The sequence below is a fragment of the Sinocyclocheilus anshuiensis genome, unplaced genomic scaffold (assembly GCF_001515605.1).
Source record: "Sinocyclocheilus anshuiensis isolate Anshui unplaced genomic scaffold, SAMN03320099.WGS_v1.1 scaffold1317, whole genome shotgun sequence".
Taxonomy (NCBI): Eukaryota; Metazoa; Chordata; class Actinopteri; order Cypriniformes; family Cyprinidae; genus Sinocyclocheilus; species Sinocyclocheilus anshuiensis.
This window is the reverse complement of record NW_015551117.1, coordinates 188,476-204,589: the sequence shown is the minus strand read 5'-3', so window position 1 is coordinate 204,589 and position 16,114 is coordinate 188,476. Positions and strand designations below refer to the sequence as shown.

At 35.8% G+C, this 16,114-nt stretch overlaps 2 protein-coding genes across 4 annotated transcripts; one reads left to right on the top strand and one right to left on the bottom strand.

Annotated features, from left to right (window-relative positions):
- Window positions 1-2,379: 2,379 nt before the first annotated feature.
- On the bottom strand, window positions 2,380-8,822 carry LOC107663012 (gastrula zinc finger protein XlCGF49.1-like). Of its 2 annotated transcripts, none has more exons than XM_016453147.1 (3): window positions 8,742-8,822; window positions 4,133-4,396; window positions 2,380-4,006 (listed from the first exon to the last, which is right to left on the bottom strand). In XM_016453147.1, exons 2-3 carry the CDS (start codon window positions 4,212-4,214, stop codon window positions 3,330-3,332), a joined length of 759 nt encoding a protein of 252 aa, XP_016308633.1. In that variant the 5' UTR covers window positions 4,215-4,396; window positions 8,742-8,822; the 3' UTR covers window positions 2,380-3,329. The 2 variants fall into 2 exon arrangements, with proteins under 2 accessions (XP_016308633.1, XP_016308632.1); XM_016453146.1 differs by lacking the exon at window positions 8,742-8,822 and adding an exon at window positions 4,530-4,638.
- Window positions 8,823-9,196: 374 nt separating this feature from the next.
- Window positions 9,197-13,841, top strand: LOC107663051 (NAD-dependent protein deacetylase sirtuin-3-like). Of its 2 annotated transcripts, none has more exons than XM_016453202.1 (8): window positions 9,197-9,388; window positions 9,725-9,821; window positions 9,926-10,099; window positions 10,171-10,403; window positions 11,069-11,169; window positions 11,366-11,527; window positions 12,763-12,975; window positions 13,354-13,841. In XM_016453202.1, the coding sequence occupies exons 1-8, from the start codon at window positions 9,262-9,264 to the stop codon at window positions 13,354-13,356; spliced, it is 1,110 nt and encodes a 369-aa protein (XP_016308688.1). In that variant the 5' UTR covers window positions 9,197-9,261; the 3' UTR covers window positions 13,357-13,841. The 2 variants fall into 2 exon arrangements, with proteins under 2 accessions (XP_016308688.1, XP_016308687.1); XM_016453201.1 differs by having other exon boundaries at window positions 13,347-13,840.
- Window positions 13,842-16,114: the final 2,273 nt, after the last annotated feature.

Sequence of the window (16,114 nt, the reverse complement as noted above, 5' to 3'; positions counted from 1 at the left end):
TAATTATATCTGCATAACAGCATCATGTTATTTGCTTCTCAGGGCTTCAAGAAACATTAGATAAGAAATGCAAATATATTATATACTCAATTTAAAGTTCAATAACCAGTGAAATGCTAATTGCATAAATAGATTCTTTTGAAACTTGCTCAACACACATAATCAAGTTAAAGTGAACCTAAAGCAAGTGTACTATTTTAATTTTTATTTATACATATCTTATATTTAATATAAAACAACTGAAAAGCTGGATGAACCGCTAATAACTGACATGCACATTTTTTAAAGTGCATGTTGTGACTTTATTTACTGGTATTAATGCATTCTGTAGAAATGCATGAAAGATAAATTATTTTATACATGACTTCTTTTCTGTTTTCGATGATACATCCACCTTCATCAGAGAGAAAAAAAAAGATGAGACGTATTCTTGCATCAGTTTTTAAATGTATGCTCATGGGAACAAATGTTTAAAGGCCCTCCTTCTTTAAAGGTTATACGATATGCACATGCCTAAACAGCACTAAAAATCAGATACTGAGCTAAGATCAATATTCATTAAACAGCCTCTAAAATTCCATTTTGGGACCTGCCTGAATGCTGTTCTTCACTGGCAGTGTATGCGAGCATGATGAGCGCTGTTTGCGTTTAGAAAAATATCTGATTATTTGACACTGGCCTTTTAGTTAATGTATTTTTGCCCCACTTGTCTTCTGTATACTATGACTGGGAGAGCTTTCAGATGGATGAGTCCTTAAAACAGCCAGTAACTGAAACTTTGATATACAAAACAGTGTTTGAAAATATTTCACATGAAGATGGATGCAAAGGGCTTGGTAATAAAATCTTATTTTTGTTGTTAGAAATTGAAAAAATATCATTATGTAGCTTGGTCATTTATTTTGTTTGATACATTCACCATTTGGTAGTAGTTTGTTAAGCCTACTGCTTTTGGAGCAACATTGCTAACGATATAATAATGAATTAGATCCAAGAACACATTTTCGCCACTGGCAAGTAACAGCTGTGCTTCCTCACCTTAAAAAATGAAAACAGCCTCACTGGTTCATTGTATTCCAATGGCGCCTAGTTGCAGGGGCCAGATGTATAAAATAAAAATGGGCACTGAAAGGTGCATATAGGATTTCTGAATTCAGGTTTATTTAGGTGTAATAAGTGAAATGTAAAGGAAATGCATGTTTGACTGTTCTGTAAAAAAGTTCTGTAAGAGCTGATGTCATTTACAGAAAAAAAATATGATACCTCATTTTTAAAACAACTAGTAAAATCACTTATTTTCCTACGTTAATTGAAACACTGACCATCCAGCTCATTATGACTAAAATCTTTACATAAATAAATTATTTAAAGTCAGTCTTGGTTTGTAATCCATATGCAAAAAAAGCAAAGACAAGGCAAACAAATCCAAAACCCTTATCAAAAGACATTATCAAAATTAATAGTTGACCCAAACTGAAAATTGTCATCATCTATTCACCCTCATGTTGTTCCAAACCTGTATGACTTGTGGAACACAAAAGAACACAAACTGTTTTGTTCACCTGGCCGTTGACTTCCATTGTATGGACAAATAACACAATGACATTATTTGAAGGATATGAGGGTGAATAAATGATTAAAGAATTTTCATTTTTTTAGGTGAACTATCCCTTTAAGCAATGAAACTCTGCAGTTGCTCCATCTGGTGTTGTAAAATGGGACTTACAGGCTCCAGTTGCAAAGTGATACACCAGTACAGTGCAGGTTTCTTATCAGACTACCTAGGCACAGCTTTTGATTCTGCCATCAAGTGTACCTCAGCCATGCTGTACAGAATGTTAATACAATATTGAAAATCTTCATTGAAACTATTTGTTCTCTGCTCTCAGTACGTTTTGTGGTTTTGAGGCTACTGGGGGTTGGGAAAAATAATCAAATATTTATCACAGTTCTCTCAATAACGATACCAGATACCACAGACAGAAAATACTGAAAAAATAATAATAAAAGGTCCTTCTACTTAAAAGGTCGAAAATAAAGGCACAGCCCATCATACATTTCAAGGATTGTCTTTTATTTAGACAATTATATACATTTACAAAAATGAATTGCTCAGAAAGATTTTATGAACTCACAAGATTTTAATGTGAATCAATGGAACAAATCTTTCACTGCACTAATTCTTCGTGTACAGCATGTCATTAGCTTGAAGTTATCATTCTCCAAATCAGTCTCACATACGCTAACTATTTACTGATGGTGATACACACAATAAATGAATATTTGGCATGACACGTCAACTTTTCTTTTTTAAAAATGAATTAAAAATAAAAAATGAATTTTATTATTTGAAAAAAATGAATGTTCATCACAATTTTTTTTTCCACGTGATTTGACTTTGCAGATTAATGTGTTAAATGGCATACAGGCTAAATGAAAATGCTAATTCACTGACATTAGGTGGTATTGAAGCAGAAACGAAGTTTTGAAACAGTATTTCAGTCTTTTGTATTCACTATAGTTTTATCAAACAAAACCAAAACAAGTGTACAGAGACAAGAGAGCTAGTTCCGGATTCTTTCTCTGCTATTTACTACCATTTAGCAAAATAGTCTTTTTGTAAGTGGCACCAATAGTAGTTTTATGTAACAGCAGTGGCTCTGGGCATGTGACCAAAAGTGCAGTTCTTAATGGTTGGCCAGTTTTCTTCGCAGTGCAATGGAAAACAGATTACAACACCTGTTCTCAAAAAATGTTGCATGTACTGCATGCTTATGTTCATCTCGGTCTAAACAGACACATTAAGTGCATTCAAATTAAAATGTTTATCACACTGAACAGTCTTTGTGTGAACAGGCCTTATTCCTACTATTGTTGGACAGATTCTATCATCGGGTTCTTTTGAATTTCACACAATGCGTTTGGAACTGAAGCCTGAAGGTTGGACGCTGTGTTCACTTTTGGACAGTGCTTTTCTACATGAGGCTATGTGATTGTCTAAAACTCCTCCCACATGAAAGGCGGTGGTACGGCTTCTCTCCAGTGTGCACTCTTTCATGTTTTATCAGGTTTCTAGACTCAGTGAAACCTTTTCCACAATGTGAGCACTTCAAAAGGTTTTTCTCCAGTACGGATACTTTTGTGCCTCTCCAAGTCTCTGGCTGTCACGAAGGAATTTCCACATTCAGAGCAAACATGAGACTTCACACTGCTATGTATTTTCTGGTGCTGTTTAAAATAGTCAAGAAATAGAAAACTCTTCCCACAAACAGAGCACAAATAAGGCTGCTCGTTTGAATGCATCCTCACGTGTCTTCTCAGCAATGACTTCAAAACAAATTTTTGACCACACTGTTTTCTCTAGAGTGAAACTGCAGGTGAAATTTGAGGCTTTGCGTCTGAGTGAAACCTTTACCACACAAATGGCATGAGAAAGGCCTCTCACCTGTGTGAATTCTTATGTGATGCTTCAAATGTCCTCGTTGTGTGAAGCTCTTCCCACACTGAGGACATGTGAACAGCTTCTCTCCAGTGTGAGCTCCTATGTGTTCCTTAAGGTGTCCTTTACACGTGTAAGTCTTTCCACACTGCGGACAAGTGAAAGGCCTCTCTCTGGTGTGAATTTTAATGTGAACATTAAGGTTTCCTTTACTCATGAAACCCTTTCCACACTGAGGGCATGTGAATGGCCTCTCACCAGTCTGAGTTATTTTATGATCCCTAAGGTGGCCTTTTTGAGTAAAAGTCTTTTCACACTGAGGGCACTTGTAAGGCCTTTCACCAGTATGAATTCTTATGTGATACTTCAGGTGTCCTTTTTTGTGTGAAAAAGTCTTTCCACCATGGTGGCATGCAAAATATTTTTTGGCTTCTGTGCTTTCATGTGAGAAACCCTCTGAAGTGTGTGAACCACTAAAAGAGTTTTCTCCAGTTACAGAATTGGGATCTTCCTGATTCTCCTCCTTTTTATATTGTGCTTGACATTCCTTGTTCGATTCCATCAGTTCTAAAATAAACATAGTAACATATCAAAAAGAAATTCAAGAGGAACCAATTTTAAATTAAAGAACATTTAAAGGGCAAATTTCGTAAACTGAAAGTAATTACTGAACAATCATAAATGAACACCAACCTCTTTGTTCTTCAGCCTCTTCATCATTCAACTTGCAGGATTCAGCATCACTGACGTCTTCACTCTCTTCAACTAAATCCATCTTTACCACAGCGTCATGCAGAAATTGTTATTACACCACACTTGATTCCTGCTGGCTTGAACCACAGTGGCCTCTTGATGGAAATACTTCCAGCATTTATTGGTGATTTGCTGTGGGAGTGACTTCACTGAAGACTGTGTTGTATGATTTTCTATGTGGCATGGTGGACTATAGGACCAAACCTGTGAAAATAAACAACCAAATCCTTTTTTATACTGCCAGCTGTTAATACACAGCAGGATGACAATTAAATAAATCCCATGTCGGATTCATGGGCTAAAAGACAAGGCATATGCAGGTGTACCATGCACTTACCAATTTCAAAGTCCACATGGCATACAGATAGCTGCCACATATACTTGGACACATAGACTGAGAGAACAAGCAGATCAGACGTGTCAGTGGCTAGTGGCACATCATGTTCCCTCAGTGAGAAAAACAACACTGCATGATTTCTTATGATGTGAACAGATCTACTTCAACTCTTCCTAATCTCTCCAAGATCTGTTGCAATATCTGTGTGTGGATTCTCTTTTTGACACTCCAGGGGTAGGACAGGACACTTTTAGAGTTTAAGAGGACTTTTAATGTTTTCTCTAATCTGTTCCTGGCCCAGAATTCTCAGCATTCTTAGCTAACACCTGCTGGAAAAACACCTGTAGTGATGTGGTGATGGTTTTATAATATAGTTCAGCATTTTTCTACAAACCTAACTGTTGGCAAGGTATATTATGCTCAAGAACATTATTATAACTACATCATATCAGTATATTGCTTTTTATATTAAGGCATATTAAGGTAAACCACTCTCAACACTTTCTGTTGGTTTTCTGTTTTGCGTCATGGGATGTATACTTTCTGAAAAGCAAAAACCAAAAAAAATAAAATTCTAAAAACTGGACTAACTGATCATTCACCATAATGCACACGCTCCAGTGTTTGCACACAGTATCACGGCATCACCCAGGTAACAACTGATGTATTTGTTTCATACATTCTTATTCTGACTTCGCAACACCACAGTAGAAGAAAAAAACACGAGAGTACCATGTGGACAAAAATTCAACTTGACCATTTTATCATGAATACCAATATACATTTTATAAATGGTATTATACTTAAATTTGTTATTCATGTGGGTTTAATCATGAACAGGCTGTACTTATTGTAGAACACTAAGTGCCTGTTTCCACCTGGTTTTAAGATGCTTTTTGGTGATCAGATTACAACTGGTCAACGCTAAATACAAGTTAAAGGGATCTAAAACATTTTGTGGTCAGATCACTGAAAGCACATACAGAGGTAGTCATAAACGCATGACACCACACTGCATTTTTGTAGTGGAAAGAATATCTGTCCTGAATTCATCCTAAACTGCAGTGATGCACTACCTATTCACTGCCCACCCACCTAAAAACCATCAAGGGGGACGTGTTGTGAGAAAGCGCACCAAAAAAAGTGATTAGAAGTTTTCTGCAATGCAAATTATGGTGGAAATTGCAGCCACCCTCCTTATTCCTTTTATTATTATTTTTCCCCTCTCACTTGTAAGCTGCATAACATGGATTCATTCATTTAATTATTTGCGCACTGCACTCAGCTCTCCAACAAAAGTGATGACAAGAGTATGATAAAATAAGAGGGAAGTGTCTTTGCCTCTTCTTGAAATACTGCTTCCTAGTAAGGCGGCATACTTCGGCTGCCATGTCATCAAGTGCCACTGAAGGCTGTCTCAATTTGAAGGATACTTGGAAGGCAGCCTACGTTTCATGTCCTTCATTTGACGAATTTTGAAGGGTGCATCAAGTGTATCCTTCACGTCTTCCAATCAGCCACAGTCCTTTGCACACATTCCAATTAACAAAAGAGAAATGGCTGGAAATGAGTCGGTACGGGGCTCGTTCAATTTCATTTCATTCATGAAATACAAAACAAACATCTTTTTGGATTTGTAGGCATTATGTTTTGTGGTAAATTAATCACATAATGCTAAACTACCCTTGATGTAAACCACTGGGAGACCACAGATTGTCATTTACTGTATAGTACTGAAAAGAAAGTCAGATAATATGAAGACTTTTAATATAAAGTTTTTTTTTTCTAAAATATTTTAATAGTATTTTTGTGTTTTTACCATGGAAGACGGAAACCTTAATGATGTTGCCATGCAGACTTAATAGATGGTTTCATTAAAGACCTTAATGCTGAAGAGGATTCTAACCTAGAATCCTCAGAAGGACTGGTCTGGGAAAGACACATACTCACTAGGAGTCCACTTGTGATTGGATCACTGAAAATGCATTTCAAACCAGTTGGGAACAGGGCTTAATAGGTTAAAAGTCCATACTCATGCACCATGCCATAGGTTCTCTTGTATGTGTAAATGAACATGGTGCACCAGTCTAAAGAATTGATTGCAGTCTGAGATTGTAATAGAAAACCGATTATAAAATTTAGACTGTTTCTTAATTTAATAAGATGACTCATATGGACTACTTTTATAGCACATAGTCTTTTTTTCAAGCTTGACAGCCTGCAGTTGAAAACTGACATTTTATAGAATGAACTTTCAAAATGCAATGCAAAGTAAATATCTCTGCTTCTAATGTGCCAAAGTCCTTTACTATTATATAAATGTTTGAGCTACTTAAAAAACGAAACAAATATTAGAACTGCACATACAGCAATATTACTTCCACGTTCATTTAACATTACTAACACAAGACGGCGTCGTAAAATTGCTATGTTGATGGAGCACATTTGTAAAATAAATAAATAAATAAAACAAAAATAAACCACGTTAAAATGTTTTCTATCGATTTATGCACCTAAAATCACTGAAAAATACTCACCTCGTTTACTTCCAGTGTTGCCAACTAATTTTCAGGGGAAGTTGCTAAAGGAAGGTCGATTTGTTGCTAAAAGTTGCTAAATGACGTTGTGATGTCATTGCGCGATGACGTCATTACGTAATCACGACGCAAAATTTTGTCACTACATCAAATCTCAGCAAAAAGATATTTTTTTTATGTTAATTTAAATTTGTTCGTAAAATACTATAAATGCATAATATAATGTTAAAATATAAATAACTATTTTTATATACAACATTGAACACTTTTGAACGATTACAAGTTTTTTTTATTAGCTAGTAAACTACTAAAACTACACATTCTGAACAATTATAGTTTTAAGCAGTGTATTAGTAGTCAGTATGCTACACTCTAAGAAAAGAAATCACAGGTATTTTGTGTTTTCCGGTTACAGGGTTACAACGGATAACGGATAACGGATAACGGATAACGGTTAACGGATAAACTGATAATGGATAACGGATAACGGATAATTGATAATGGATAACGGATAACTGATAACGGATAATGGATAATTGATAATGGATAACGGATAATGGATAATAGATAATTGATAATGGATAATGGATAACTGATAATGGATAACGGATAATGGATAATTGATAATGGATAATGGATAACTGATAATGGATAACGGATAACGGATAATTGATAATGGATAACGGATAACTGATAACGGATAACGGATAACTGATAACGGATAACGGATAATGGATAATGGATAACTGATAATGGATAACGGATAACGGATAATTGATAATGGATAACGGATAACTGATAACGGATAACGGATAACTGATAACGGATAACGGATAATGGATAATGGATAACTGATAATGGATAACGGATAACGGATAATTGATCATGGATAACGGATAACTGATAACGGATAATGGATAATTGATAATGGATAACTGATAATGGATAATGGATAATAGATAATTGATAATGGATAATGGATAACTGATAATGGATAACGGATAACGGATAATTGATAATGGATAACGGATAATGTCCTGGAAAATTACTAGTACCTTTGCCATTTTTCTAGATATTTTTCTTACAGTGTAACTGATCAACAATCACATGTACAAGCTACTAACAAGGTGTATCATAAATGAACAATTATTAAATTATTATTGTTATTATCAAATTGAACAACTGCAAACAGCAATAACTTAATTCATGTGATGTATGTACTTAGGCATCTTTGGTTTCCTCTTTTTGTGAAATTTAGATGGAAAATGTGTGCCTTTTTATTGTTTGAGTCACTTATCAAAAGTTGCTAAAAGTAGCCAAATAAAATTGAAAAATAACTACATTTGTTGCTAGGTGCTTTTGGAAGAAAAAGTTGCTAGGGTAGTCTCAAAAGTTGCTAAATTTTGCAACACAATTGCTAAGTTGGCAACACTGTTTACTTCCTCGGACTGATAAACAGTCCGCGGCGCATCCGTAGTGACGTCACTGCGCGATTAAAAAAAGCAAAATTAAAGTCTGGCTTTTATTTAGCTTATAGACAAAATCATAAAATACATAAGAAATAGTTAAAGTGCCAAAGGGGGTATGTTTTGTTGAAATAAAAATATTTAACTATGAGAATATGGAATCTACCGATGAAAGTTTGACATCTAGTATCCTAGATTATAACTGTTACCTGCTTTTCACGATGCACCGCAGAATAGATCTCCTGTATCTCAGTTCATGACCTAACCTTACCTAAGCTACCCATACTAGCTTTAGCTTACAAATATATGTGCATACACACTGCACATCGAAGATAACGAAAAATTAAAGATATTTAATTTATATTTGTACTAATTATTGACTATTTATTTAGTTGAACAAGAATGAACAAGCTGTCACCAGAAACGCTCCATTCGCGACAGCCAATCGTAAGTACTGTAGTAAGTACGCATCTAAAGCTTAAACTAAAATCAGTTATACATAAAGCGTATTTAAAAGCCTGTAATAACCATAATATAGTCATGTTGTATGGATACAGTATATTTCAGTGCATACATAGGTGAGAATGAATAGACAAATTGCGGCATATCATTGTCATATAATTTGGTGGAAAATCCATATGTCTGTTACGGTAATAACTGCGTCACCAGTCTGCCTCTTGTTGTTCCTGCATGTTTTTATTTACTACAGCAAATTCGCTGAAATAATGTATGCCTTTTGACAAAGTAGGAGTCCAGCCAGAGTCCATTATGCTGTACTTAAAAACGGGTCTAAATGTGTGCAGATGCAGTTTTACAGAGAAATCCTTATGGAGAAGAGGACTGTCTACTACTGAATGTATCTTCTTGTTATTGAAATAGTCATTATGTTTCTGCTGTAGCTACTTTATGTTACAAAAGTCAGTGTCGTGGTATACACACTTATTTGTACACTAATGATGAATTACTGTTTCTGCGCTGAAAATAATATTTGTCGTAGTCTTGTTTTCGAGTTAAAGTATCCAAACAGCCTTAAAACAATAATAATGTACATTTACTAGAGACGCAAAGCGTCCTAAAAATGCATGTCATTTTTTTATGTTTGCAAAGTAGTTTATTTTTGGGTGATTAGTCTGTAATGCTGTTCTTTTTGACCCGTGGTAGGAGAGAATCTTACAATGATGCTTTTCCTCAGATCTATCAAGGACAAACCTTGCCCATCAAAAGATATTGTCACATATCCCTCATGCACAAAAGGGTGCTGTATTTCTTTCACAATTCCTATATTGTCCGTAAGTATTGTTTCTTTTATTTTTTTCCCCCACAGTTATGATCCCATTGAATCCCAGAAATTTCACAGTGATTTGAAGGTTAATCAAACATTTTGACCTGATAGAGCTGCCTTCATAAGATGTGGTGGCGTAAGAGGGCTGTTCGGAGGAGGCCGTGGCAACATTGGCCAGCAGACTCTGGAGGACATTGCAGAAAATATCAGAGAACGCAAGTTCAAAAGAATTGTGGTGATGGCAGGGGCGGGTATCAGCACACCCAGTGGAATCCCAGACTTCAGGTAAAGAAGGACTCATAAGTGTCCACCTTTGAGATGGTTGCAACTTCTCTCAAATCATATTTCTCCCACAGAACGCCTGGCAGCGGTCTTTATGACAACCTTCAACAGTACAATCTACCCTATGCTGAGGCCATATTTGAAATAAATTACTTTCATCACAATCCAAACCCTTTTTTTGCTCTTGCCGAAGAGCTTTATCCTGGTAATTACCAACCCAATCTGACACACTACTTCATTCGCCTGCTTCATGATAAGGGACAACTACTCAGGATGTACACGCAAAACATTGATGGACTCGAGCGAAGTGAGTGAAGTTCTTTTGTCTCACGTAACTAATGGTAAAAATACGTTTCCATTGAAAAATGCTACTACCTAATCATGAAAAACATAATAGGTAATTTTATATATAGATAACATTCATAAACTGTATTTGAAATTAATAAGGATAAATACTGATACAAAGAGAAACATAAAAAATTACATTAATTTGTTATGATTATTTTACTTGACATGCACAACATGGACTGATGCTCAGAGAAGCATTCTGTTAAGGTCATGTTTGTGTTAAAAAGCTGCTAACAAATTGACAATGTTCTCTTTTAAAATGTGAATGAGTGTAAATATCAACATTATCATATATGTCTAGTGGACTGAAGTCTGTCAGGTAAAACAAGAGCCTATTGAATACAATAAATATTTAGTTTATACATAGAGTTATGTTTCAACAAGTTCAAGTTAAACTTAAATAGTGCAATTCAAAAATATGTAGTAGTACACAAGTTGTAACTTAGTACCCCTTTACTCAAAACTAAGGTGTAACTTACACAGAGCTGGTGCAACTGGCTCCAGATTCATATAATAATTAGGCTATTGGAATGAAATCTGTTATTTATTATTATCAAAAAGTCTAGCAGAGTCAACGTTTGTGTAAATCATTTATAAATGTCATTGATCTTTTATTGATTACAGTGGCTGGCATTCCCCCAAAGATGTTGGTGGAGGCACATGGAACATTTGCCACGGCCACATGCACAGTTTGCCGAAGGGATTACGAGGGAGAGGAACTCAGGGTAAGTATGTGTCGTTGAACTATGGCATTGAATATTTTATCCCTGGAACTGCACTTCAAATAAACTCACACTCCTTTATAAACAAGCATTTCACAACCTGATTCTGACTGAATATTCTTTTGCTGTGATTTGTTTATGGTATGGTTGTTGAAATAATAATGAGTTAATCTCCTGATTTATGGCTGTCTCCCGTTAGAATGATATCATGGAAGGAACAATACCCAAATGCCCTACTTGTAAAGGAATCATCAAGCCTGACATTGTGTTCTTTGGTGAGGAGCTCCCTCAGCAATTCTTCACCTACCTTACAGACTTCCCGATAGCAGACTTACTCATTGTCATGGGAACATCTCTAGAGGTGAGGAAAAGCTGCTGGATCTGTTAATGAGCTTTTTGTAAAGCTTAGCTCTGGATTTGTACCCACCGAACAAATGCAGTGTGAGACCAAGCCCCTTAAATACATTTAAACCCATTAGTTGCCGTATTTTATGAGTATGTGGGCAACGTCTGGTTGGCTTGCACTTACATAGTTGAGTCTTTAGGGGCTTTCGCTCCAGTGGAAGGCTTTCGTAGTTTCTCTAACTATTGGTGGAAGTACCTGCTTTTTGACACATTTCCACCCCAGGAACTTGGAACTAATGATTTTAGTTATAGGAACACCTTTTTGGATTGGACTAAATTAGCTCCTAATTCAGAGTAGGGTCTAACCCAGCACAATAGGAACTACCAGTGACGTAAGTGTAAATTGATTGATCGAACAGATGTGTATGAAACATCGGCCAGTGCCAGGCACTTCTCTGTCCTCCATCCTCCAGTTGTTGACGTTGCTGAATGTCACGCTTAAATGACGTTGCTGTCGGCCGGCCTACGTCATTTAGGAGTTCCTACTGGTGGTGCAAATGCAACCATGTTATTATTAACAGTAGTGAATTGTTTTGATAGCAGGAAAGTCTCTGTAAAACTTCACAGAATATGAAGCGCATGTGCAAGTGCATGTGCATCAAACAGAATAAAAATGCAATTCTGACTAAAATTTACATTGCGTTACAATACTTCTTGTTGGACAGATGTAGGTTTAAAATTCTACATGTGACAAGTTGTATGTTATGAGAGCAGTAACAGTGATTAATGAAATATAAATGTTATATAATTGTGTTGAGTGAATGTGCCTGTTCCTCATATGAATTTTACATTTAGTCTGTAAATTTAGTCAGTGATTTTAAAATTTGTAAAAAATATTGGATTAAAATGAATTGATTTTTTAAATTAAAATGAGTCATTTTTAATTCTTAATAATTGTATAATATATGTGTATATGTATATATTGTAGAATATATATGTATATATTGTATAGGGAGGTTTTGCAGTTGGCCAATAATTAATATGAGGACATTATTATAAAAATGAGAAATATAGTTCAAAAATAATTTGAAATGGTTGTGTTAAGATATATACCAAGTATATTTGTATATCTATAATCTGCAGATCATTTGCAAAAATAGGCCTTGTGTTATGGAACTACATCCCCAGCAGATGCCACTGTTGGGTTATCTGGTTACTGCTTTTAAAAAGGCCTATTTTCTGCATTGTTAGGTGGAGCCCTTCGCCAGCTTGGCTGGTGCCGTGCGTGGTTCAGTGTCACGGCTTTTGATAAATCGAGATCTTGTGGGGCCGTTTGCTTGGGGGTCCCAACGTCACAATGACGTGGCTGATCTGGGTGACGTAGTTAGTGGGGTAAAAAAGCTGGTGGAGCTCCTTGGATGGAAGCAGGAATTAGAAGCCCTAATGAATGTTGGCGGAGACAAGGTAAGTTTTAATCAATCTCTGTTCTTTCATATATAAATCACACGAGTAGATGCATGTAGATTAGTCTGCTGTACTCAGCAGAACATTCATAAAATTTTGTATTCTACAAGAGTTATGGAGAAATACATTTTTTATGCTCCTCTTGCACCATTATCTGTCATATTTCATATACATCAATTGCCAGAATATTCTTCATGACTTTAATTTTAAAGACCGGTCCAATTGACAAAACAGCATGAAACTGCTTTACTTGTCTTTAACTGTGTTTAATGTTTCCTTCTTTGTTAGGAAATAGTCTATATAAATGTTTATTCTCATTTCAAAACCCCAAAAACTAGAGGTATCTAAAATTTTTCCATCCTTTTCTATAGACTTCAGTGAACAAGGAGGAGTGAGCAACCAAATTTCATCCTGACATGGGATCTGGAGATCCAGAATGGAATTGATTGTTTGGAAAGCCCAGTCATTGCCTCAGTAGTGAGCATGCACTAGAGGAACAGAGTTTCATTTGTTGAAAAGGTGTACTTGAATATACTGGGTTGAGCATGAAGATCGAGAACTAAATAACTAGGTCACCTCTACATACTGCAGGTAATGTGGTAAAAATAATGAATACAGTAATGTACTGTAGCTTAAAGATGCAAAACAAGAATTTAATCTCTGTTTAGCTGGCTGTTATCCATCATCTTAAACAAATTTTATGACTGTGGTGATATGATTAATTTATTCTGTAACTAATGGTGGTTCTGAGATAAAGTGAGTGGCATTCGGCTGGTCAGTTCATCTCAATGAGGTGGCCAGAGTGAGGAAAAACCACCCTGATGAATAATAAAAGCTTTGTCTAGAATATGAATGTCTTTATCTTATGTGAGTGTGAAGGATTTTTATCGTATTTGTCAAATGTATCAATTCTTTACCAAGAATAACTTTAAATGCAACATTATTAAAATACATTGAAAATGAAGTAGAAAATGTCAAACCAAGTGCCATTATTGTAAACAAAGATAGCACATACAAAACCTTTCACACACACACACACAAAATTGATAGACATACTCTTCAGTGAAGATTAAAAAGCAGATTTAAACATTTTATAGATGGCAATACAGTGGAATATGTCTATAATTAATGTCATGAACTACACCTGTGGTTACTCTGCTAGGACACCTAAGTGAACTTCTAGGGAAATCGCTTCCTATCCCGTATATACGGCACTATTTATTTGAGGGGACAGTCATTTGTAGTGATGTCCGAAATCATATTGCACATTATTGAGTGCACTCATTCAGTCCCATAATGCACTGCAGTAACGAGTGTATACAGCTGACGTGAACTCAGTGGCTAGCCGCTAGAAAATGCTCATGAACAAAGGGTTTCGCTGAAAAATTCCCATGTCTCATATAAAGATGGCTTTCCCAGCCTTTTGGCCACACATAGTTTCTGAATTCAAGTGCACTATATTAGTAGAGTAATTTTGCACACGGGATTTTGCCAGAGGCGGACAGTAGTGAAGTATTTTTACTCTGCTGTAAAAGTACTGACTTCCATGATGTTTATTTTCTTAATATGGAAATACTGTTTGGTTCTTCAAAATATCTTCTTTTGTGTTCAACATTAGAAAGAACAGGTTTGAAACGGCATGAGGGTGAGTAAATGATGACAAAACTTTCATTTTTGGTGATCTATTCCTTTAAGGACTGTTCCACAGGTGCAGTATTTGTTTATGGTTCATTGAATGACATTAGATAACGGAACATACCAAACCAAGTGGTGTCTTTAAACCAATGATACTAGAGCTTTTGTTAGAACTTAACATGCACATTTTTGGAGTTGCCAACTGGCATCACTATTTTCAGTAGATGTTTGCAGGTTGTGTGCAAACCAGAGGCGGACAGTAGTGAAGTATTTTTACTTTACTCAAGTAAATTTAAAAAGTACACTCTAAAAAATGCTGGGTTGTTTTAACCCAACTTTGGGTCAAATATGGACTAACCCAACTGTTGGGTTAAATTTTTCAATTACATTTTTAACCCAAAAGTTGGGTTAGTCCATATTTGACCCAAAGTTGGGTTAAAACAACCCAGCATTTTTTAGATGTTACTTTTTAAATTTACTTGAGTAAAGTAAAAATACTTCACTACTGTCCGCCTCTGGTTTGCACACAACCTGCAAACATCTACTGAAAATAGTGATGCCAGTTGGCAACTCCAAAAATGTGCATGTTAAGTTCTAACAAAAGCTCTAGTATCATTGGTTTAAAGACACCACTTGGTTTGGTATGTTCCGTTATCTAATGTCATTCAATGAACCATAAACAAATACTGCACCTGTGGAACAGTCCTTAAAGGAATAGATCACCAAAAATGAAAGTTTTGTCATCATTTACTCACCCTCATGCCGTTTCAAACCTGTTCTTTCTAATGTTGAACACAAAAGAAGATATTTTGAAGAACCAAACAGTATTTCCATATTAAGAAAATAAACATCATGGAAGTCAATGGGGACCATCAGCTGTTTAATTTCCAGCTTTCTTCAAAATATCTTCTTTTATGTTCAACATAAGAAAGAAACTCATACAGGTTTGGAACGACATGAGAGTGAGTAAATGATGACAAAATTTTCATTTTTGGGTGAACTACCCCTTTAAGGGACTAACGATTTACAGGCCGTGCATAATAAAGGTCACAGTTATATTAACAGAAGACAGGAAAACGATGCCCAGGGTCTCTGCTTACCTGTGTGAGCATGCTATAGTCCTGCTGCAGGGAGGCATAAGGACTACAGATGATAAACAATTACAATAAACTGCAAAGTCTGTAATGTAAGACGCCTGCAGTGCTTCAGGAAGGACAGCTGAACATCCTTGCAGTGGCAAACCACATGTAAACATGCATCCCCCTGGACCTGTTTAAGAACTTGCAAGTGCCTTGGTGGAAGAGTGGAATAACATCTCACGGCAAGAACTGGCAAATCTGGTGCAGTACATAAGATGCACTAGTTCTTAAAGCAGCTGGTGGCCACACAAGATATTCACTGTGACTTTGATTTTGTTCAGGGACTCATTTTTCCATTTCTGTTCATCAGATGCCTGTGAAACTTGTTCAGTTTATGTCTCAGTTGATGAGTCTTTTTATGTTAA